The 25,470-nt window shown below is 32.1% G+C and overlaps 1 protein-coding gene and 1 non-coding gene across 2 annotated transcripts; one reads left to right on the forward strand and one right to left on the reverse strand.

The window, feature by feature from the left end:
- Positions 1 to 470: 470 nt before the first annotated feature.
- On the reverse strand, positions 471 to 573 carry LOC143398681 (U6 spliceosomal RNA). Its single transcript, XR_013091290.1, has one exon. It is a non-coding gene; the product is annotated as a U6 spliceosomal RNA (small nuclear RNA).
- A 16,119-nt stretch (positions 574 to 16,692) lies between these two features.
- On the forward strand, positions 16,693 to 17,628 carry LOC143398466 (olfactory receptor 6C76-like). Its single transcript, XM_076855383.1, has one exon. The coding sequence runs from the start codon at positions 16,693 to 16,695 to the stop codon at positions 17,626 to 17,628; it is 936 nt and encodes a 311-aa protein (XP_076711498.1).
- The last annotated feature ends 7,842 nt before the right edge of the window (positions 17,629 to 25,470 follow it).

The following is a 25,470-nucleotide window of genomic DNA, read 5'->3' on the forward strand; positions in this document are numbered from 1 at the left end:
CTAGTCTTCAGGCTTTGTCTGAATAACCTATCTATTAATTGGAGAGAAATAGTGACAACACCTAGTATTATTGTATTATAGTATATCTGAGACTTTACGTATGATTTCTTTTATGCAGTTAGATATGGGGCATAAGTATTTACAATTGTTATATGATTTTGTTGGATAGTTTTATTAGCCAATATAAAGTGACCTTTCTTGTCTCTTCTGATTAATTTTGTCTTGATCTGCTTTTTCAGCTATGATGGTAGTTACTGCTGCTTGCTTTTATTTTCCATTTCATGGCATATCTTTTTCCACTCCTTCAGTTTCAACCTATGGCTACCTTTTCCTGTGACATGAATTTATTATGAACATCAGATGATTGAGACCTGTTTTAATGCCAGTCTGTCTTTTAATTGGAGAGTTGAGACCACTGACATTCAATGTTTTTAAAAAATTATCATTTCCTGCCATTTTTACTTATTTATGAAAACATTAAACATCTTATGAATTTGCATATCATACTTCCACAAGAGATATACTAAACTTCTCTGTTTCATTGGAATTATAGTATATATGCTGTCAAAGTATGTATCTTACCATCTTTTTTTAATAATACATTGTTCTAAATAAATATTTTCAATGTTTTTTTTACCTAAATATGATAAGCAATATATAATTATATATATAATATATATATACTAAATATTATATAATATATAATATATATGGATGTTTCATATATGTATATACATATATACATATATATACATATATATATATATATATATATATATATATATATATATATATAGTTATAGATATATATGGATAACAGAGATTTTCTTAAAACAGAAAATTGGTCATTGCTATTTAATCCAATATACATAATACCAACACAAAACTATAATTCTATAATTATTTTGTCTATGAATTTCATATTGTAGCAAAAGCTTCCCCAAAAATGAAATAAGACATTATATAAGATTATAATATTCAAGCAAAAACACAAAATAGAAAATAAGAAATGTGAATAAAGCTAGTTAATGTTAAATTACATGATAAATGCTAACCTTATAGTATCATACATAATTAATACAGATATATAGATACATAGAGGGTAGTTGTAGACATTAAGAATAAATGAAGCAAAATTTATAATCTTATTCAAAATTTATCTGAAGATGATTATTCTAAAAGTCAAAAAAAGGAAATAATTGAAAATCAATCTAAAGCTTTCCAGAGTGAAATTGTAAGAAAATACATTCACTTATAAGTGCTGCTGTACTGAGAACCAGAAATTGGGTGGCTCTAGACATTGAAATTTAATGTATCTGTTTGTAGTCTCTTTAGTTTATCCTAAACCGAAGTTTATTGAGCCTCTTGAATATGTAAATCCATGTCTTTCCTTAAGTTGGGAAATTTTAACCATTATTTCTCAAAATAGTTTGTTTATCCTTTTATTCCATCCTCTGGGCCTCCCAAAATGTGTATTTATACACTGCAAGTACTACAAACTCAGATGCTTTTAATTTTTTTATATATCTTCTCTAACTATATAATATGCAAGAATTTTCCTGCTTTCTCATGGGCACTAAAATCTGCTGTTGAAGTCCTTTAAAATTCTTTATTTCAGCTATTATACTTTGTAAATTTAAATTTCTATTTGATTTGCTGTTTTTTATAATCTTTGTCACTTTGTTGATATTTTTTAGTTATTCAACATTCTTGTGGTTCCTTTATTTGTCCATAGTTACATTCAACTCTTTGAACACAATAGATATGAAGTCACCATCTAGTATGTCCCATGTCTGCACATTCTGAGGATCTTTTCCTGACAATTTCTTTCTTGAATCTTCCTACTTCCAAACCCCAGTGACTAATCCATATTTTCTTATTTTTGTGTAAGACTTGTCACTCTTTTTTTTTAAATTTTTATTTTTAAATGACATTTTGATTAATATAATGTGGTTACTCTGGGAATCAAATTCTTTTCCTTTGCTGATTCTGCTGCTGTTGTTTGTTGAGGACTGCAGTCATATTGATTTAGAGACTTTAACTAAACTATTTTTTATAAGACTTCTTCTATTATTGTGCATGATCACAATGGTCTCTATTTTTCTATGTCAGTACTCAGACAGCGACTCGTCATAATGTTTTTAAACATCTGAAGCCAAAAACAGAAAAAAAGAAAAATTCATAGAACTCTTCAAGTCTTGGGACCTGAGTCAAAGATGGGGGATTCCTTCAATGCTAAGTCAGGCTGCTTCCCATTCTGCCTTAACCTTCAACAACTGCTTTCATGGAGCCCACACAGCTGCCAGATTTTCCAACAAATCCCTGACCCTAAGAAGGTATATTTCACTCTGGCTTCCATGATAAATGAGATGGCCCTTGGGAGCTATATTTTGCCCAAGAAAATTGTATCAACTTGAGTCAACATCAGTCAGAGAAGAGTTAAAAGGGCTAATTTATCATCATGGCACAAGAAGAAAGATTTCACTGAATTTCTCCTAAATGTAACACTTTTGTTTGATTTTTTCTATGAATGTAGATCAGAAATTACTTTTTAAAAAATTGACTTAAGAGTAAACAATATTTTCCAATGACAGATTTAGAATTCTTATTTTATGGTCACTAACTTTTCAAAATTTCTAATTGTTTTGACAATTTTTTTCATCCTCCTCAAGTACAATAAAGCCAAACTGTTATCATCATTAACTATTTCATAAATATTTTATAACCCTCACACATCAGATAGAGCTCTAATCTCTAGGGTATACAAAGAACTTAAAAAGTTAAACAACAAAAAACAAATAACCCAATCAACAAATGGACCAAGGACCTGAACAGACATTTCTCAGAAGAAGATATTCAATCAGAAAACAAATACATGAAAAAATGCTCACCATCACTAGCAATCAGAGAAATTCAAATTAAAACTTCTCTAATATATCACCTCACTCTAATAAGAACGCAGCCATTATGAAGTCAAACAACAACAAGTGCTGGTGAGGATGCGGGGGAAAAAGGTACACTCATACATTGCTGGTGGGACTGAAAATTAGCACAGCCAATTTGGAAAGCAGTATGGAGATTTTTTGGAAAACTGGAAATGGAGCCACCATTTAACCCAGCTATTCCTCTTCTCAGACTATACTCAAAAGACCTAAAAATGGCATACTACAGGGACACAGCCACATCAATGTTTATAGCAGCACAATTCACAATAGCTAGTCTGTGGAGCCAACCTAGAAGCCCTTCAGTAGATGAATGGATAAAAAAAGTAGCATTTATACACAATGGAATATCACTCAGCACTAAAAAATAATAAGATCATTGCATTTGCAGGGAAATGGATGGCATTAGAGCAGATTATGCTAAGTGAAGTTAGCCAATCCCCCAAAAACAAATGCAGAATGTCTTCTCTGATATAAGGGAGGTGACTCAAAATGGGGTAAGGAGGAAGAGCATGAGAAGAAAATTACCTCTAGATAGGGAAGAGAGGTGGGAGGGAAAGGGAAGGAGAAGGGGAATTGCATGGAAGAGAGAAGGAGACTCCCTTCGTTATACAGAATACAGGTATAATGATGTGAGGGAAAAATAAAAAAAAGGAAGTGGGTCACATTAGATTGGGTAGAGAGAAATGATTGGAGGGGAGGGGAGGGGAAGTGTGGAATGGAAGGACAGCGGAATAAAATAGACATTATTATTGCTGTGGGTATATATATGACTGCATGATCAATGTACTTCTGCAAACTGTACACTCAGAAAAATGAGAAATTATATACCATATATTTCAAATGTAAGATATGTCAAGATCATTGTACTGTCATGTGTAACTAATTAAAACAAATTTTAAAAGATACCTAAAAATAATAAATAAAATTAAAAATTAAAAAAACTGCATTTTGTGTATTAACTAAGTAACCAAAATATATTTTAATATATGAATTATTAAAACTGAGGTTAAAAATATTTTTACAGTAATTGGACACAAATTAATCCTGTCCCTCCCTAATACATTCTGATATGAGCTTTCACTTCTGATGAACAGCTGTTTTGCCATTTCCTGTTGAATGGGTCTAGTGATGAACATTATGCAGAATAAGAGCACTAAAAATGTTTTTGAAATTATATTATAAATTGATGTTAAGTTTTCTTTTCACCTAGATGTATCAGAATTCAGAGCATGGTCATGCCAAATAAAACATCAATTGGAGAATTTATTCTTCTGGACTTACAAATGACTTAGAATTACAAGTTGTAAAATTCTCTCTTATTGTATTGCACAATATCTGCTGTATCACCTATATCCAAGGCAACTGATTATCCTACTAATAAATAGAATTCTTGGAAAGGGGAAAGATTCTGGTGCCCATCAGATAGCTGAATTTGTCTGGCCTTAGGGATGTGTTGATATTATCTCTTGAAAATAGGTACCACCCAACAAAATTCCAAAGTAGCAATCAGAGCTAGACCCCAACCATTGGAACTTCCCATTTAGAACTCTGGATCAGCCCTATCCTGGGAGTGGATTGGTCTAGTCTTTCTAGAAAAACAAAGTTTCAATAGATGATACTTCCCATTCTATCTTACATTTCACTGGTGAGCAGGGAAGGTGAAAGCCATTTCAATCAGCTTTGGTCCCAGACCACTTCAGCCTTTGGTTCCAGGACACAAAATGAAGAATGTTAAGTAACCCCCAGCCCTTGCCATCTCCAATAAAACATGAAAACAAGAGCAGCATGGCATCTATAATGAACATCTTTCCATGTCTATAATTTTGACCACCTCAGGGTACACAATTCTTTCATTTTTTATTTAGAGTTTTTTGGTTATTATTATTGCATTTACAAATTGGCTTATGTAAATGCAAATACATACATTTTTCATTTCTTTTTTAGTCTCATCTTTTTCTTTTTGTTATCCTTTTGCTATTTTGTTTTGTTTCCTGGTAGCTGGTGAGTTTTCTGTTTTTCTTTTTCTTTTACTTTGATTTGGTTTGGTTTGTTACACTTTTTTTTTTCTTTTGTCTCCAATAGTCAAAATCTCTTCTCTCTCTCTCTCTGAATTATATACAAATATACTTTTTTTGGTATTTTACTTTTTCTTCTTCTCTATCGCTTGCAGGTAGGTGCTCCCTCTCTTCTGCTTTTTCTCATTTCAACTTCTCCCTATTATAAACTCTCTGTACCTTCTTCCCCCATTTTCTTTTCTCTTAACTAACTGTATTTTTCCCATGTCTTCAAACTATTTAGTTTATGTAATTTCTGACCCACTATTCATGTTGTTTTATTATTCGCATTGTGGAGGTTGCTGAAAACTGGTGTTTACATTAGTGCTTTATTTAGTTCCCAAATATTTGTTGTTCTACCTGATATTAATTTCTGACCCTGCCATTCCTGTTTTTGTGATTATTAGTATAATAGAAGTCATAATAGGCAAGTAATATTTACTCTGATGCTATATATTGTTAACTGCTATCATTGTAATTGTTTATCTCCCTCTTTTATATGGGACTGGGGATTTGGTTTGATGATAAGTTTACATGGTACACACTCTGCTGAGGAGGTACACTTCAACCCAGTCCAGGTACAGTGCCTCTTGCTACACGCACAACACAACCATGTTCAAACTTCAGCAATACTAGAACACAAAGAATAAATGTAACAAAACCCCTAAACCAATGGCAAGACCTCAAGTAAGAATGGCTAAAGGGGGACATAGGTTCAACTCACGGAATTGTGTTCCTATCAACAAGAAATCACAGACAGATTTGGAAACTATAACTAGCAGGAGCTTCTATCTAATCCTTTTAGAAAATACAGACTTTTGTAGTCTAAAATCCCACAACAGACTGTGTATCCCATATACATTGATTATATAGAATACAACTGCCAGCCATAATAGTAAAACCCCACTCTTGCGAGATTTAAAAAGTGGAATCCTCAAGCTGTGAAATAATACATATTAATAAGCACCAAAAAACTAGTAGGGATACTAAACTATGTATATACTGGAAATATATTCAGTATTTATAACAGGTTAACCCAAAGTACTTTTACAGGAGAAAGATGTGCCCTAAAAATGCTCTCACATAAAAATGAAAAAGAAAAACATCCTAACAAATGCACAAATCTTCAGAAGCACAAAAAGAATGAAAAGAAAAGATAACTTGACACCTTCTAAAGTTCATACTTCCTTAGTAAGTAATTCCCAACATACTGAAGTGGATGAAATACCATATAAATAAATCAAAAGAATGATTATTTAAAAAGTCAATAAATTTCAAGAGAACCGAAAAACAACTGAGGAAACTAGTGAAGTCAATACAGGATATAAATGAAAATTTAATAAAGAGAAAACACTTTAAAAATAGTCAAACTAGAATCTTGGAAATAAAAGGCAGAATAAATCAATTCAATATTCCAGTGAAAGTTTTTCCAATAGAGTAAATCAAGTAGAACACAGAATCTTAGAACTAAAAGATAACATGGCTGGCATTAAATATTCAGACTGTATTAAGAAAATAAGTAGCCATGAACAGAATATACAAGAACTCACAGACAATATTAACAGACCAAATTTAAAAACTATTGGAATCAAACAGGGATCTGAGATACAGGATTAGGTTACGGATAAACTATTTGGACTAAAGTCATTTTATATATTAATTTATATACTTCAAGTATATACATGTAAATGATTAATCACTGCACATATTTCTGAATATAAGAAGACATTGAGTTTCTTTAGTTATTAATTCATATGTGTGTTTATATAAATATATGTATAAGCATGTATTTTCCTAAAAAAAATGTATGTACATGTACGTGTGTCTGTGTGTGTATATGTATACCCTCTTTTTGCTTTTTTTTTTTTTTCTCTTTTAGTAGTACTAGAGATCTAGGACACCCTGCTTTAAATGGTTGTTGTGGTGGTTTTATTTAATAATATAAAGAGAAAATTTAGATATACAGGTTACAGTAAGAGTTGGTTTATAAACAAACAGTATAGGTTAAACAAGATGAAAAAAGAGGATTACTTGCATACTAAACATTTGACATTTAATTCACAACTTACTTGAAATCTATATGATTTAAAAATTGAGTGATATTTGTGATCATGATGGAAAAATCAGTAATAGATACAACCATTTTTGCGAGCTTTCGCCTCTAAATAAATTTACTATATTGTTATTTAAATTATTTTACTTATTATTTATGCTGGATTTCTCAAGAAAAATTAATATAACTATTTCATCATGCTGAGTGTGATAGTGCCTACCTATAATTCCAGAGGCAGTAGGAACACATGTTCAAAGCCAGCCTCAGCAATTTAGCATGGTCCTAAGCAACTTAGAGAGAACCTGTCTCAAAATAAAAAATTTAAAAGGCCTGGGGATGTGCCTCAGTGATTCAACAACCTTGGGTTAAATCCCTGTGCAAAAACAAACAAACAAAAAACCTTAAAGCAAAAAAAAAAATACAAGTTTATGAGAGTAGAACTTTTCTAATTAGAGTTATTACCTAAGGAAAAAATAGCATCAAGAAGTCTCATTTTTATAAAACGTTTCTACCAAAAAAAAAAAAAAAAGGCAACATTGAGCTTGGAGAATTTGACAATTGACAGTCTCTGGAGAATTTTATCTTAGTTAGGTCATGATTTAGAAATCTATATCCATGTGGTAGTCTAGCTAATATATTTTATCTTTTATCAGTTCTCCCACTCTAATTTTGGTAAGGTTTGCTCATCTAATTATGTGAGATAGTATTGTTTGCCAAATAAGCATTAAAAGTAAAAATTGATTAAGCAAAAAGTTTTGGGAGATTAAAGGTATAAGAAAGACTTGCAAGAACTAGGAAAATTCTGTTTAGCTCAGGAGCTTGAAAAAGTAATTCATGTATGCCATTTTTTATTATTACTAATAATTTATTTTCTTCCTGCTTTTGTCATAACTTCATTTGTTCATATTTTTCTTTGCTTCTTCTATAAGCAGATAGTTATCTGTCACATGATAAGTAGCAGAAATCACTGCAGACCCAAATTCACTCATTTTTAAAAAAGCATAGCTCATTACATTTTATTTTTAAATTTATGTTAGCAGCTTTGTTGACATATGATTTATGTAACAGTAACTGCATATATAAGGCACAAAATATGATTTATTTTGACATTTCATATACATCCATAAAATCATCACAACATTGAAGACATTCAAAGTAACAAAATATACATCACCTCCAAAATTTGTTCCTATCTCCCCTTTTTTTATTTTTTAATTTGGGAAGAACACTTAACATCAACATCTACCCTCTTCACAAAATTTTTGTGCAAAATACAGTATTGTTAACCATAGACCCATTGTTATATTGTAGATACCTAAAACTTATCCATCCTACATAATTGAAAATTTATCTTAATCAAATAGCAACCGCCCATTTTCCCAATTCTACCCACCTAAAAGCTTACATTACTTCCTGCTTCTGAGTTTGACTATTTTCATTTCTTCAAAAATGTGAGCCTTGTTTTATTTGTCTTTCTATGACTGGCTTTTTTCTTATTACAGTGTCTTCCAAGTTTGTGTATGTTGTTGCATATGGCAAAATTTCATTATTATTTTTTATAAAAGAGAGAGATTTTTTAATATTTACTTTTTAGTTTTCAGTGGACACAACATCTTTATTTTATTTTTTTTATGTGATGCTGAGGATCGAACCCATCGCCCCGCGCAAGGCAGGCGAGCGCACTACAGCTTGAGCCACATCCCCAGCCCAAAATTTCATTATTAATTTAGGGCTGAAAAATAACTCAAAGTATGTATATAACATATTTTCTTTGTCCCCTAGTCTATAAATGGATATTTAAAGAATTGCTTTCATATCCTGGATATTGTGAATAATGATGTAATATGTACAAGTATTCAAAAATTTCCAGATGACCCTGGTTTCGATTCTTTTGGATTCAGATCTAAAACCTGGATTTTTTTCTCACATGGCAGCTTTATTGTAATTGTTTTGAGGAACAATTGTACTGTTCTCTGAAATGGCTGTATCATTTGACACCCCCATCAACAATGTAAAGAGTCTCAATTTCTCCTCCTATGGCCAAAATTGTTACTTTTAGTTTGGGGGTTTGTTGTTTTGCTTTTGTTCATATAATAGCTCTCCTAACAGGTATGATGCCTCACTGTGATGTTAATTTGCACTCCTCTGATAATTAGTGATGTTGAGAACCTTGTACACTTGTATGTCTTCTTTTTGGAAAATAACTACTCAGGTCCTTTTCCCGCTTTTTGTTTTCAGTTGCATTAGTTCTTCTACAGTCACATCTACAGAGTTTCTTATATGTTAGATATTAATCCCTTACCATGTTTATGATTATAAGTATTTTTTTCCATTCTATGGAATGCATTTTCATTCTGTTTTGATTGTTTGTTTGTTGCTTTTTGTGAGCGTAGAAGCATGTCAATTTGATGTGCTCCCATTTGTCTGTTAATGTTTTTATCACCTGAGCTTTTGGTGTCATTGCCAAGACCAATGTCATGACGCTTTCCACATATATTTCCTGGAGTTTTACTGTCTCAGATGTTTGTGTGAGTGCATGTGTGAGTGGTGTGTGTGCGTGTTGTCTCAGATCTTATGTTTAGTCTTTAGTTTTTTTTCAGTTTGTGTGTAAGGTGAGATAATGCTCCAGTTTCATTCTTTTGCATGTGAATATACAGTTTTTGCAATTCTATTTATTAATTGTCATTTCCTATTGTGAATACATAGCACCTTCTAAAAGATCAATGTTCTGTACACACATGGGATTATTACTGAGCTCTCTTTGCTGTTCAATTAGTTTACATGTCTGACTTATACAAATGCCATGATGTTTAATTGTTGCAGCTTTGTAACATACTTAGAAATCAGCAAATGTTATGCCTCCAATTCCATTCTATTTCTCAGAACGGATTTGGCTCTTCAAAGTCTTTGGTTATCACATTCCAATTTTAGCCTTTTTTGCTTTTTCAGTAAAAAACTGTTATTGAAATTATGATACATATCACATTGAATGTGTAGATAAATTAGTGTAAAGAACAATTTAACAATATTAAATCTTCCAATCCATAAACATGGGATTCTTTTTTTATGTGTGTCCCTTAAGTCATTCATCATTGTTTTATAGTTTTCAGCATAAAAGTCTTTTCTCTATTTAGTTTATTTTAAATGTTTTATTCTCTGTTATGCTATTATAAATTAAAATGTTTTCTTAAAATCTTCTCAAATAGTTTGTTGTTATTGTAGAGATGCAGCTGATTTTTGTTGTGTTGGTTTGGTATTTTGCAACATTATCAGTTCATTGGTTCAAACAGAATTTGTGTGTGTGTGTGTGTGTGTGTGTGTGTGTGTATTCTTTAGTGTATTCTTCATAGAAGACCATGCCATCTACAAAAAAAATAGTTTGACTTTTTTGAAACTAATTCCTTCTGAACCTAGTTTGTTGAGAGGTTTTTTTTTTTTTTTTTTTTTTTTTTTTTTTTTTTTACAATCATAAAATAGTGATTTATTCCTGGGGTGCAAAGATGACTCAACATGAGCAAATAAATTAATTATATAATCCACAGTAGCAGAGTGAAGTATAAAATCATGTGATCATCTCAATAGAGAAAAATATTTAGCAAGTGCAATAATTTTGCATCCATAAAACCACAATTATTTATTTTTGATTCCTTATAGATAGGCAAAGATTCACCACCATCAATTTCAATTGCCAATTAGATAATGTTGGTTGACATTCCTTTGTATAGGTATCATGAACTATCACTTGGATCCAGGAGGGTCAGTTATATGTTTCATAGGCTTAGTGTGCTGCTTAATTTTATGAATGCTAGAATTATGTTGCCAGGGTTTGTACTCTGGCTTTGTCATTTACAAGCTTGACATTTTGAAAAAAACAAAACACCTTACCTTCTCTAGAATTCATATTTGTTCATTTGTTATAAAGGAGGAAAAATAATTGTACTCAATTGTTCGATTTTTTAAATAATTTTATATAGATTAACATCTAAAATACTGCAAGTAAACAAGTAAGTTCTCGGCTGTGTTAATAATTATTATTGTAATTGGTCCATCCCAGTGCAATACTGGTCTCAGCAGGCTGTGGAACTGAGTAACCATAGACTGAAATCTCTAAAACCAAGCCAATTATGCTGCCCAACACAACTGCAGGTTCAGAACAAACTGTGCTTGGATCGCCCTCTAGTGTTGACATAATGAACACAAAACTGGACTTAGGACACTATCTGGAGCTGAAATAGCAGAAATGACTACAGACTCAGAGAAACTAAGCAGGCCACTTAAAATTCCTAGAAATAAAGGCATAAACAAAGATAGGTTATGAAGATTGGAATAAACACCCAAAGCTTCAATGATATTGTACACCAAAAAGCATCAAGAACTTTATGGAATTACTGTCCAAATAAGGTACACAAAGATGACCGGATAGTAACCTACATGAATGTGAACTCTTGAATGAAGAATCTAAAAGAGTAATTTTAAGGAACTTAATAAGCTACAAGAAAATATAGAAAAATGATAAAAACTAATAAAGAATTAGCAGAGAAATTGAAGCAATTGCAAATGAAAAAAATGACCAGAATTTCTTGTACCACAAAAAATACACTAAGCAAAATTTTAAAATATGAAAGAAGGCATTATAGCAATATTGATTAAACAGAAAAGAGAATTAATGAGCTCAAAGTTTTTAGAAAATGCACAGTTGGAGAAGAAAGAAGACAAAACAAAAGGAATAGAGAAAGCCTTTGGGGATTTGGGGACACCAATAAAAGAGCAAATAATTGTGTCACTGGGGCTCAGTAGGGACTTGAGAATACCTAGGGATATAAAGCTTATTCAAAGAGGTAATAACAGTAAATTCCCCAAGCCTAGAGAAGAATAGACATATTCAAGTATGAGAAAACTAAATGATCACCAGACAGATTTAACTTGACCAAGTCTATTCCAAGACATGCTTTAATGAGTTATTAAAGTGAAAGATAAAAGAGAATGTTCTCAAGTAGGCAGAAGAAAAGAAACAGATAACACATAAGGGTGTCTCAATTCACCCAACAGCTGACTTTTAAAAAATCTTACAGGGTAAGAGAGAGGGGCATGAGATTTTTAGAACAATGAAGGGAAAAAAATTATCAGCAAAAAATACTGTACCCATCAAAGCTGTTCTTTGAAATGAAAACGAGGTAAAGGTATTTTTAGATAAAAGCTGAGAGAATTTGTCCCCATCAGAACCGAATGCCAAGATATACCAAATACAAACATGTTAAAATCTCCAAATAAAAGATGCAAAGTAGCTAAATGAATAATAAAAAACATGACTCAACAATAAGCTGCTTACAATAATTTGCCAATTGGAGTTATTTAAAATAAAAGAAAGTGATGTTGAAGAGTTAGAAGAAAAGATGGGAAGATGTAAAACTCAAAGAGTAAAATTAGCCAAACAGACAAATTCACAAGGCTTTAATGTTGTAAGATGGTGTGTAAATCATTTATATCTTTAGTATGAATATGATAAACAAAACAAGTCTAAACCCAACAACTACATTGGTATGTTTACATGGAAGATGTGAGGTATTAAAAATTGAAAATGTGGAGAGGAGTGGAGTGTGAATATAATATTGTTATTACTATAGTTTCTTTTTTCTTTATCTTATTTTTCCTACTTTTATAATCATGTTATGTTGTAAACATTTAAAGATAACTTGTTATAATCAAAGATGTCTTTGTATCCCTCAGATTAAACACAAAAATATTCTGACAACCAAAAATGATAAGCAAGAATGAAAACACAATCACAAACACAGTAAATCACTTAATCACAAAAGAAGATTGTAAGAAAGGGCAAAGAAAGGAAATACAATAAAACCAGAGAAGAAGTTTCAAAATGGCTGTAGTAAGTCTTGGCCCATTGATAATTTATTTAAATGCAAACATGTTAAAATCTCCATTAAAAGATGCAAAGTAGCTACATGAATAATAAAAAAGACCCAACTATAAGTTGCTTACAATAATCTCAACTCACCTCTAAGACCCACTTAAAATGAAAGTGAGGGTATGTGATAGGATGTTCCAAAATAGAATAAAAAGCAGGAGTAGCCACAGTCACATCACAAAACACTAAATAAAAAACCATAGGGCCAGGAGTGTAACTCAGTGCTAAAGTGCTTGTCTATAAAGTGTGAGTCCCTGAGTTGAATCCCCAGCACTAGCAACAAGAACAAAGAAAATAAAAAATAATTTTAAAAAGAAGCAAATGAAATAATTAAATTGTGATAAAGGGTCAAATATTTTATCATGGTGGATTCAATAAAATATTTTATTACAGATAATTATATTCTTAGAAAGTATAATGGGCAGTTGAATCAGACTTGTGCTGGTCCCCCACCCCACCCCACCACCATTAAGAGGAGCACCTTCCCTGTAACTTGTTCCTAATCGCTATCTTATTGTCTCAGGAAGGTGTTTTGGCTGCTGCCTATTTTACTTGCTTTGCCAAAGCTAATTACACAGAAGATTGAGTAAATGATGTTTGAACAACACTAAGGATACTTAACTATTAATTCAAGTAATTCCAATGTGTTTCTCTGACAGAGAAGAAAATATAAATATCATTATTTGAGGAGTAAAAATATTAACTGCCTGCTCAGAAAGATCAGAAAATCACTCTTATAAACCCAAAGAAGTTTTTTTTCTCCCTCTCAGACTTTCTTACCAGCATAATGAAGAGCAAAGAAATTGTTTTCAATATTCAAAGTAAGAAAGAGTTTCTAAAAATATAAACATACTCTGTTAAAAAGGGGGAAACTAGAAAAAGTCAAGACTCTCCAAAACATGCCTACAGAGCAATTTAAGTGATTGCCAGGACAAAACACATCTTTCTTAATACAACACAGTTAAACCCACTAGGAGCTGCCACCCAAAATAATAAAAAATTATCAAGAGTAAGTAATCTAAGGCAGACATGAGAACTACTTTTTCTTTTGAGAGATAAGGGAAAGAAATATTTGTTGGTGTATATTCCTGTAATTTTTGTAAGCTTTGCTTCAACTCTTCAATATGGCGTACTGTAATGACCATGTTTTTAAATTATTCAACAGAATCTTAACTACACTATTGTCTTGGTCAGGACATATATAAGCATCTATCTGTAGTCACTGATCCAGCAATTTGTAGTCATCCATGCTGTTGTAATTTAAAAGACACTCTGAGTTGTGCCTTCCAAATCCTTGGAAAATGTACCACAAAGAATATTACATGGTGAAAATGTCAACATTTTCTAAATTGGAAATATTATTTTAGTATGAAAAATTTCAGTAGAAATAATCCAATATCTCCTATTATTTTAATGAAATTTGTCCCCTTAATAACTGAGACAAAATACTCTCTATTGCAAGAACTTTTACACTCAATATGTTTTTATCAACAAATAAAATATTTGTGTTGCAAATTTAATATTCTGTGGCCTCTTCTCTTGCACTTTTCAGTTTTGTTACATTTTCCATGCTGTGGGGTTATATTACTTTGGTAGACATTTCTTTCAGGTTGAAAGAAAATGAGATTGACAACAGGAAGTCCAAATTAATTCAAGACTGTCATGTCCTCACAGTTATTGCTGGTATTGCATATTTCTCTGATATATAATGTTGAAAAAACATAATTTCTACAAAGCCTAATTAAAATTACTCAGCTTTTCTTTAGGGTGCTGTCATCAGTACAATGCTCTCCAGAGACATTTTAATTATGCTTTCCAACAAGAATCCCCTGTGTCTGTTTGGAGGAGAAAAATAAGCAGATAAAAGTAGTTGGCTTATTTAAGAAAGAATATTTATAAAACCAAGTTTTCTAACTTGAAGGTGAACAAAGTAAAAAAAAAATTTACAAAAATTGATAAGAAACTGGTAAAATATATTAGAAGGTTTTCTTGTATCTCAGGTCAAGACTTTGTTCTTTTTATAGATTTTTGGGAAACAAGAGACTACCAAAAACTTAATCTTGGATCATACAACTTGGCATAGCCCTTTAGTAGTAATTGTCTCCACAATTTTGTTTTACATGCAGCTCACCTATTTTCCATAGCTATTGATTCTTGATTTTCATTCATGATATGAGCACTCTCCAGTTCATCAATTAACTTTCACTTAACTCACAAGCAAAATATGCAGCTTTATCAACTCCTACTTGCCTGCTTCTCTGTAAGTATTTTCATAATAAACTGATAAAGTTTCCACTTTTTTACTCCTTCTTTTGTTTTTTCACTTTCTTGCTTTCTATTTCTCTGTCTCTCATTTTCTTTTCTTATTTCTTTTTTCTTTCCCACTCCTGTCCTTTCTTTTTTTCTTTCATTCTTTCACTCTGTGAAGCTTTGCCACACTCCAGGAAAGCATTATCTCTAGCTCTGGCTCACACATCCTACCCTGTAAGCAGTTCTAAACTGTCCAATTTTTTGCTCTTAAATAATTGGTACCAGGGACCCTTTTATTCAATGACAACTTTTGAAATGCTACCTGAGTTTCAGGCTTACAGACTTTACATGATTAACCACTTGAGAGTGCCCTCAGAGCTTCTGGTACTGACCAGGACAACAGATTTCTCATCAAGTCACAAACTCTTTTCCTAGATCATAAATTCCAGAGATTTTTGGATACATTGCCTACATCTGGTTGTAGCAACTTCTACCAGTACCTATGTACCCCTCCATCAGAGTCTGTCTGATGTTAAAAATAGGTTTTCTATTGGAGTCATTTCTACAGTAATTTGACTGTATATAACAAGGATCATGGGCTCAGAATCCACTTATATGTTATACAAGTTTGTCATTATGTAAGAAAGTCACAGGTACACACAAGTTGAGAAATGCATGAAAAACTCTAAAAGTAAAGCAACAAATGTGACACAAAGAAAGCAACCTACAACATGGGTCCAACTGCTACCACGTGATACTATCTCAATGTAAGTGCATTTTTATTTCTTGCTTCATTTATTTATTTTTTTCCTTTCTAATCATTGTATAACCTACAAAACTCAACTTTGGAGCACAGAAAACCATCTATACAGGTATAATTTTTTTGATTAACAAAAGAAAAAATATAATACATTGTAAAAGTATAAATTTGTTTCTTTAGATAATGTATTGGTTTTGATGGTCCTTATTTATTTATTAAATGATTCTTTGTACATTTGAATGATGTTAGATACCTTGAAAAACTGAAGAATTTATGAACAGTCAAAAAGTTTCATTTTCAGAAAAAAAGAACTTGTGGTAATAGGGATACTAATTTTACAATAAATAAATATTCTACATTTTAAAATTTCTACTTATATTTTTACACACATATGATCAGGTTTTTTAAAGAAAGTGGAGTATATTTGATAGGTGTAAAATTCTTATGCAGATGCAAATATTAAGCCTAGAAGGAGAATAACTTTATATTAAATGACTGGTGATGCATAAGGCAGATAACACTGGTTTTATTTTTTTTTGTATTTGTCTAATATATACATTCAAAATTTGGTACACCTTAGTGGCTAAATTATTGTTTCTTTACACGTCTTTTATGTTTCTGCACTCAGGAGATGTAATGAAAAAGTAGTCCTAAACTTATTAAAGAATTGTTTCCTATTTTTTATTTTTAGACCCAAAAATAAAGAAATGAAAAATCATACATCTGCAACTGAGTTCATTCTTCTGGGATTAACAGATGACCCAACGCTAAATATTTTCATTTTTCTATTTCTGTTTTTCACCTACATACTGAGCATTACTGGAAACTTAACAATTATCACCCTCACTCTGGTAGACTTGCACCTAAAGACACCCATGTATTTCTTCCTCAGGAATTTCTCTTTCCTAGAAATCTCATTCACCACAGTTTCTATTCCTAGATACCTGGTCAGCATAACAACAGGCGATAAGACCATTTCCTATAATTCTTGCGTGGCCCAGGTGTTTTTCTTCATATTGCTTGGCTCAACAGAATTTTTCCTTTTGACTACTATGTCCTATGACCGTTATGTGGCTATCTGCAAGCCACTGCACTACACAACAATAATGAATAGCAGGGTCTGCACCCTACTTGTCCTTGGTTCTTGGCTGGCCGGCTTTGTCACCATCTTTCCACCTGTGATCATGGGACTACAACTGGATTTCTGTGACTCCAACATCATTGACCACTTCACCTGTGATTCCTCTCCTATGCTCCTGATCTCCTGCACAGACACATCCCTCCTAGAGCTCTTGGCATTTATCCTGGCAATATTAACTCTGATTTCAACTTTAACATTAGTGATTCTTTCCTATGTGTTCATCATTAAGACAATTCTGAGGATCCCCTCCACTGAGCAAAGGAGAAAGGCCTTTTCCACTTGCTCCTCACACATGATTGTTGTCTCCATTTCTTATGGAAGCTGCATTTTCATGTATGTCAAAACTTCAGCCAAAGAAGGAGAAGCATTGACCAAGGGCATAGCTGTGCTCAATACCTCTGTTGCCCCAATGTTAAATCCTTTTATTTACTCCCTAAGGAACCAGCAGGTCAAACAATCCTTTAAGAACTTTGTCAAGAAATGTTTCTCAAGTAAATTTTAATGGTAAATAAATCCATTGCCTAGACATTAAATACATTGTCCCATGCAATGCTATATCAACACTGTTGTATTTGGGCATCCACTCACTAAGCAACTGCCTTTGCCTGAATGTTGTGTTTAACATCATTACATTTCTATCTCAGTTGGAATAGTTATTATTTTACATTTATATGCCCTGAAAGTTTCTTGAGCATAATGTTTGTGGGTTTTTTTGAATTTTTTTAGTTGTAGATGGACACATTACCTTTATTTATTTATTTTTATGTGGTGCTGAGGATTGATCCCAGTGCCTCATTCATGGAAGGCAAGCACTCTGTGACTTAGCCACAACCCCAGCCCCTGAGCATAAATATTTTGATGTCATAAAAATGAGAATGACATTTGACAAAATTACCAGAATTTGGGTTTTAGGACAATTGAAGAACTTTCCCTTTGAGTACCAAGCCAAAGCTTAGCAAATATCATCACGCCACTCTGAAAATTATTTTTTTTAAGGGCATAAGCAGAGTACTAAAAGAAACTCTTCTTTGAGTTAATGTATTCTAGTATGTTTCCATTTTCCTATCTCTAATGATTCTCACATCATGCATATTGTCTCATTCCGTTTAGTGTATATGTATTGTGTCTTCATTGTGAATTAAATCCTTTATTGTTGTAGTGCATGTTGGTTAGTGCTCTTTGACTCCAATTTCAAAGTTATAGCAAGGATGACTTTGATATTTATAGCAGGTTCCAGTATGCTCAGCAGGATACATCTTAAATGAACTACACTAATGGTTGCCCCATATCCATTATTTTCTGTTAATTTGCTAGTTCTGAGCCTGGATTTCATCTTAGAGGATTTGTGTGTGTGTGTGTGTGTGTGTGTGTGTGTGTGTGTGTGTGTGTGTGTGTTTGGAATGACTCTGTCTTGTCTTTGGTTTTGCTGGATCTGATGTCATATTTTTGTGGCACTTTAAACCCCTGTGCATTCTATCATCCTTGTAATTCTCAAAATTCTAATACACTGATGATACCTTAAATTGTTTTTCAGTGTGTATATTGTGTTATTCTTTATATTTGTTCTCTCTCTCTCTCTCTCTCTCTCTCTCTCTCATGCACACACATACAAACTTTGTCACACTGGAATGTGTGGGATTAGAAATGTTTAAAATATTTTCTCTTTTGTAAAACCCCTTTCTTTAAGAGGTTGTTAGTTATAGCTTTAAATTTGTAAGAAGAAAATTTTGTCCCATATTCATCATTAACCACTTTGCAATATTCTTCTATAGCCATGCATCTACATGTGAACTTATTTCATTTACTAAAGGAACACTGCCTTCCTATTCATTGAAAGTCTCAGTGTTTTAGTTATTTTTTCTCCTCCTTAAAAACAATGAGTTTTTCTAACAAGGCTTTATGGAAACAATGATACACATAATGAAAAACAAATAAAAATTAACACATTTATACTGAGAGTATGAATATTTAAAACATCCATATATCTTGGCCAAAATATTGAATTCATGAGATTGCAAGAAGTGTTCTGCTAAATTGATAGCAATTTCCTTTAGAATTGATATATTCACTGGAATTTCTTCTTAAGCCTCATAGAGGTGAATTTTTGAGCCCTTACAGAATTATTTTTTTGTTTCTATTTGCTTGACAAGTCCTTTTACTTTTTTACTAGTTGTTTGGTGATTCTGTGTAAGTGTGAGTTTGCTTTGTACCTATTGATGTGGATATGACTCAAGCAATGTGGTATGCAGAAGTCCAGCTCCTTTAGTGCATATGGGAATAGAGAAGAGATGTGCTTTTAAATGATGAACAATGAAATGTCCATCCACAAAAATGCTAAGATATAAATTTTGTACTGATAATAATAAAGCATACAATATACTTTTTTTTGCAAATTTCATATGCAGAATTCATTTTTATACAATGTTTTTGTTGTTTTTTTTCCAAACATAAGTTCACAAGAAAGTAATACTTACAATTCAACCACAGTTTGACAAAGTGTATTTCAATCTGCTTTTTCTGTCTTTGAATCTGATAACATGTGAGGTTTGAAAAGTTGTTAGATTAACTTCAGATAAGTATGATTATTTTTACAGAATTTGTTTAAAATTGTTACTATGTTTATTGACTGCCTACCAAGATTTTGAAAAGCTGAACACTGTGGCCATATCCCGTATTCTCAAATTCGAGGACAGAAAGGGCTCTGTTAAGTTATTGAAAAAAATTTTATTTGCTGTATGCCTGAATTTTTAAAATATACACATTATTTAAATTTTATATGTTCTTTAATAATATATTATCTTAAATGTACATTCTTACATGCTATTTGGAACTATAAATAACAACCAGATATAAGTAATATTACACAAAAGTTATTCTTAAAATTAGAGCATACTTATCATTGATAATTTATTATGATATACATAATACCAACAAAAAATCTAAACTTATAATTATTTTGTCTAGAGTTCCAGTTATAGGACAAAATTTACAAAGCAATGAAACAATATGAGACTTTTTGTTTTGTTATAATATTCAAGCAGAAGATCAAAAGAGAATATCAGAAATGTAAAAAAGAATGTAAATATTAAATAGTATAATTAGTGTTAATGTTATGTGTATACTATGTTTATGTATATACATTAATGATAAATATACATAGAAAAATAAATATTGAGAAAAGATATTTATGTTGAAGAAAATGAAGCAAATTTTGATATTCTTAATCAATCAAAATTTATCTAAATAAATTTATTCTGCAAGTCCAAAAGTGAAAATCAGTATAAATTTTTCAAAGTGAAATTATTAATATATAGCCTTTCTTCTTCTTCTTTCTTTCTTTCTTTCTTTCTTTCTTTCTTTCTTTCTTTCTTTCTTTCTCTTTCTTTCTTTTTCTTCCTCCTTCTTTTCTTCCATTTTTCCTTCCCTTCCTTTTTTTTTTTTATTTACAGTTCTAGTTATTGAACCTGGGGAAGCTCTAAAATCGATAATATCATTGAACAATATTTCTCAACATCAAAGAAAATTTTTTTTCTTTTGATACAGGGTCTTGGTAAGTTGACCACATTGGTCTCAAATTTATAATATTTTGCTTAGATCCCGGAGTAGCTGGGAACACAGGCATGTACCACCATATCCTATAGAATGTATTTGTTTCTAAGTGATGCTGTAATAAATAAAAGAGAAATGGGGTGACTTAAGACATTGGATTTTAAGGTGTCTCACTGCAATTTCACCGAGTTCAGTGAGCTTCTTAGATATGTAAATCCATGTTATTCCCCAATATGAAAATTTTAAAAAATTATTTCTCAAATACTCACTATTTCCTCCTGGCTTCCCACAATGTATGTTTTGGTACAGTTGGTATTGTGCAAGATCTGTAGGCTGTGTTCTCTTCTTTGTTCTTTATGAGGAATGAAAGCACCACAAATATGTTTGAAATTGTATCATTAGTTGATATTCACTTTTCTTTTTACCAATAAATGTACCAAAATTCAGAGCATGGCCATGTCAAATAAAACATCAATTATTAATTCTTAGAGATTACTCAGCATTATGAACTGTGATTTTCTTCTTTATACTAATCACATAGTTATTGCGTTTTATTTCATTAAATGGAAACATGATCATCATCATTATATTAACACTACCAAATGTTCATTTGAAAATTGCCATGCATTTTTTTCTGGTGAATTTCTCTTTCATGGAAATTTTGTTTATAATAGTCTGCATTCCTAGATTTCTGATTAACATTGTTATGGGGACATAATCATTTCCTAAATTCTTGCTAGCAATTTATTGTATTGTATTGTATTGTATTTGTTTTGTTTGGTGTTTTATTTAATGCTTTGGCAAGGAATAGAATTTTTTTTTCTGTCTGTCATGCCCTATGATCACTGTGTAGCTATCTGAAAACCTCAGTATGAAACATCTATTATGAGGAACAAAGTCTGTAACAATCTTGTAACCAGCTCATGGCTAGCTAGTTTTATCATTATGTTTCTCTCAGTGATCTGGGGCCTCCAATTGAATCTCTGTGACTTCAACACAAATGAGCACTCCATCTGTGACTCTTCTTTTTGCTCATTGCTTGCCTGCCACAAAATTACTAAAGGTCTTAACATTTTTTTTAATAGCACACTCATAGTCTTTTAGCATTGTTGATTCCTTCCTACATACTCATTCTTGGACATCTGAATATTTCCTCTGTCCTGCATAGGAAAAAAACGCCTTTTCCATTTTTTCTTCCTCTATGATTGTGGTATTCATTCCTTATGGGCTTTGCATGTAAAAACATGCCATCATGGAATAAGGTGGTGGGTGAGTAGAGGCCAGATCATATTGATTACTCTGTCTTTGAATTGGAGCAATAGTTATGCAGCTCCACAAGGAGACAGGAGAGCAGAGCTGTATTCCAACTCAGCCACAAGAAAATAATGGATTTTTATAAAAATAAGAGAGTTGCAATGTTTGGGGGAGTCTGAGTAACAGTCTACAAGAGCATCTGGAGTGTGCCTGCTCAGAGTGAATGGGGAACTTCCTTTCTGAATGCTGGGAGGAGGTATAGATATCATAAAGATCTCAAATATTACAGACCACACCATCAGAGAGATATGGAATTTGCGATTTTAAGTACAGAACTACAAAGCCCCATAACATGGAGCAGATCTACACTGGAGAGGTTATCTGCACTCCCTGTTGAAGACAGTGATAACTGGTACAAGAATTACATCTTAAAAGGGACAAGATTATTTGCTGTGACCATGAATGATCTATACCCCTTTCTGCACCTTCTATTGTATTCTTGACATCCCCAGGACCCAGAAGACTACAGCAGTACATTTCTCATTTTTTTCCTCCCTTTTTTCTCCTTCTCTTTCTCTCTCATTTGAATGGCAAATCCCAGTACAATAATAAGACCAGATGGAGATGGGAAGCAAAGGAGATAATATTGGGGATTGAGACTGAAAAAATAACATTATATTCACTTATGAATATTCAAATGAACCACATAATTATATAAAACTATAGTGTATGAATACAAAATAATTTAAAAAATCAACAGGAAAAATGAGACCAAAGGAAATATGAGAAATCTTGCAGAATCTCATCATTGGAAAGGGGGAATAAACTCTTTTTTTGGTTAGAAAAATCATGGCCTTCATTAAACATGCTCTTAAAATAGACAATCAACCTAAGTCATCAGTATTTCTCCCCCATTTCTACAGATTCGTTTGCAATAGCACATCCAGGTAGATATAGCACAATTTCAAGGATTAAAAAAAACAAATCAAATTAAGCATACACAACAAACATACTGTACAAAGGATTCAGTAAATGAAACAATGTAACAGACCCAAAATTATCCCATAGAAAAATCAGACATAGACAATAAAAACAGCACAAAAACTAATGTGAAAGAAACAGTATTTTTTTATTTTTTATTTGTTCTTTTTAGAAATGCATGAGAGTTGAGTGTATGTTGATATTTTTACACAAACATGGAGTACAGGAAAATATTTGAGGAGTTTTTTCAGATATCAATTTTATGAGTTTTATATTTGCATTATAGTCTCGATTTTCATTGTATCTTGCTGATATGCCTATCTTCTAACTTTATTTTCCCTAAAATACATACTTTATCTTCCCTAAAATACATATGCTTTCTATCAACAAATAAAGATCTGAATGGCACAGTTAATATTTCTTATGGTTTGCATACGAGGGGTCTCGCATGAATCACTGCAGAAATGTTCAGATTTGAAATGATTAGATAATGAGAGTAGTAACTTAAGCAGACCATTCTAATTTGAATGGATTAAAAGGATGGTTAGGATATAAGTGGGTGGAGTGTGGTTGGAAGAGGTAGGTTACTGGAGGCATGACTTTGGAGTTTATATTTTGTCTCCAGTGCCTGGATACATCTTCCCCATCTTTCTCTCTCTCTCCCCCTCTCTCTTGTCTCTCTCTCCCTATGCTTCCTAGTATCCATGATGTCAGCAGCTTTTCCTCAGCAAACATTTCTGTCATGATGCTGCATCTCAACTCAGGCCAGAGCAGTGGAGTGAACCAATCATGGTCTGAACTTACAAAACTGTGATCCAAAGGAAATAGACTATCCACTAACTGTTCTTGTTAGGTATTTTGGTCAGAGAAATCAAAAGCTGCCTAACACAGAATATACAAGAGCTCACAGAAAACATTAACAGATCAAATTTAAGAACTATTGGAATAAAACAGGGATCTGAGATACAGGATCAGGTTATGGATAAACTATTTGGTTAACACAATTTTTTTTTAATTTTGGAATGAGATAGATGTCCAGATGAAAGACTCATTCAGAACCCTGGATAGAGAAGGTCAAAATAATTTTTCTATGACACTTTGGATAATAAAAATGTTTAACACGTTAAAAAAAAAGAATTTTTGAAGTCTCAAGAGAAAAATATCATGTAACATTTACAGGTAACTCATTCAGAATTTTATTTCTTCCTCTCTCATCCATGAGGGGTTAAACTATGTGTTCCAAAACATAAAAGTTATTAAATAAAATAAGTACAAACAAGTAACTAAGTAAAATAACTATAAACCAAGATTGTCATATTGAGCAAAGATATACTTCAAAATCAAAAGAAACATCGTTCATTTCTTGAAAACCTTCCAAGATAAGCATAAACTTAAAGATTACATAAATATTAAGGTAGTACTACAGAAATGTTTTAAAAATACACATAAAAGAAGTTAAAAACAAACTCCAGAGCTCAAGAATATATGAATCTTCTTAGAAGAATAGCTAAGCAATAGCTAAGGAATTTATAAACCTCTCTCTGTAATAACACTAAATATAAATTATCTCAACTCTCCAATTAAAATTTATAGATTGGCATAATTGATTAAAAAACAACATCTAAATATATGTTGTTTACAAAAGATTCATCTTGCAGGCAAAAATAGCCACAGACTGAAGGTGAAAGAATGGCGTTATGCTTTAGATACCAGGTGTTCCCAAAGGCTCATGTGTGAGACACTGAAGAAGGTTTTAGAGGTGAAAAGATTGGGTTAAGAGAGTCTTAACCCAATCAGTGTATTAATACCCTGAGTAGGCAGGTATGGTGAAGACGGAGGAGGTGGTCCCTGGGTTATAACTTTTGTTCTACTTGAGTGAAGCACTCTCTCTCTCTCTCTCTCTCTCTCTCTCTCTCTCTCTCTCTCGTCTGTCTCTCTCTCTCCTTACTGGTATGCTATCCTGAGCCACTTCTCCACCACACTCTTTTGTCCTTGTGCAGCAAGGAATGGAACCAGCTGTCTCTGGCCTGAGACCTCTGAAAACATGAGCCCCCAAATAAACTTTTCTTCTTAAAATTCTTTTTCAGGTCTTTTGGTCACAGCAGAGGAAAATCTGTCTAAAACAGAAAGAAACATTCCATGCAAATGAAGACAAAAATAAAACAGACATCAAACCCCCAATTAATCATAAGAGACAAAGATGGTCACTTTATAAAATGAAAAAAATCCAACAAGAAGATATAATGATAGTAAATATTTATGCTCAAAACATTGGTGTACCTAATTACATAAACAAACATGATTTGTTTAATAACAAATGTAATAACTTAGATAAAAGCCAATACAATAATACTGAGGATTTTTAATGCCCCTTTCCTACTAATAAATAGGTCAACCAATCATAAAATCAATAAAGAATTCTTTGCTCTCCTCAATATTATTAATTAAATTAAAGTAATAGACATCTGCAGAGTGCTTCATCCAACAGCACACAAATTTACTTTATTCTCAGCTGTTCAGAAAATCTTCTACAAAATAAATCATATTTTACACCACAAAG

This window comes from Callospermophilus lateralis, chromosome 4 (assembly GCF_048772815.1).
Source record: "Callospermophilus lateralis isolate mCalLat2 chromosome 4, mCalLat2.hap1, whole genome shotgun sequence".
Lineage (NCBI taxonomy): Eukaryota > Metazoa > Chordata > Mammalia > Rodentia > Sciuridae > Callospermophilus > Callospermophilus lateralis.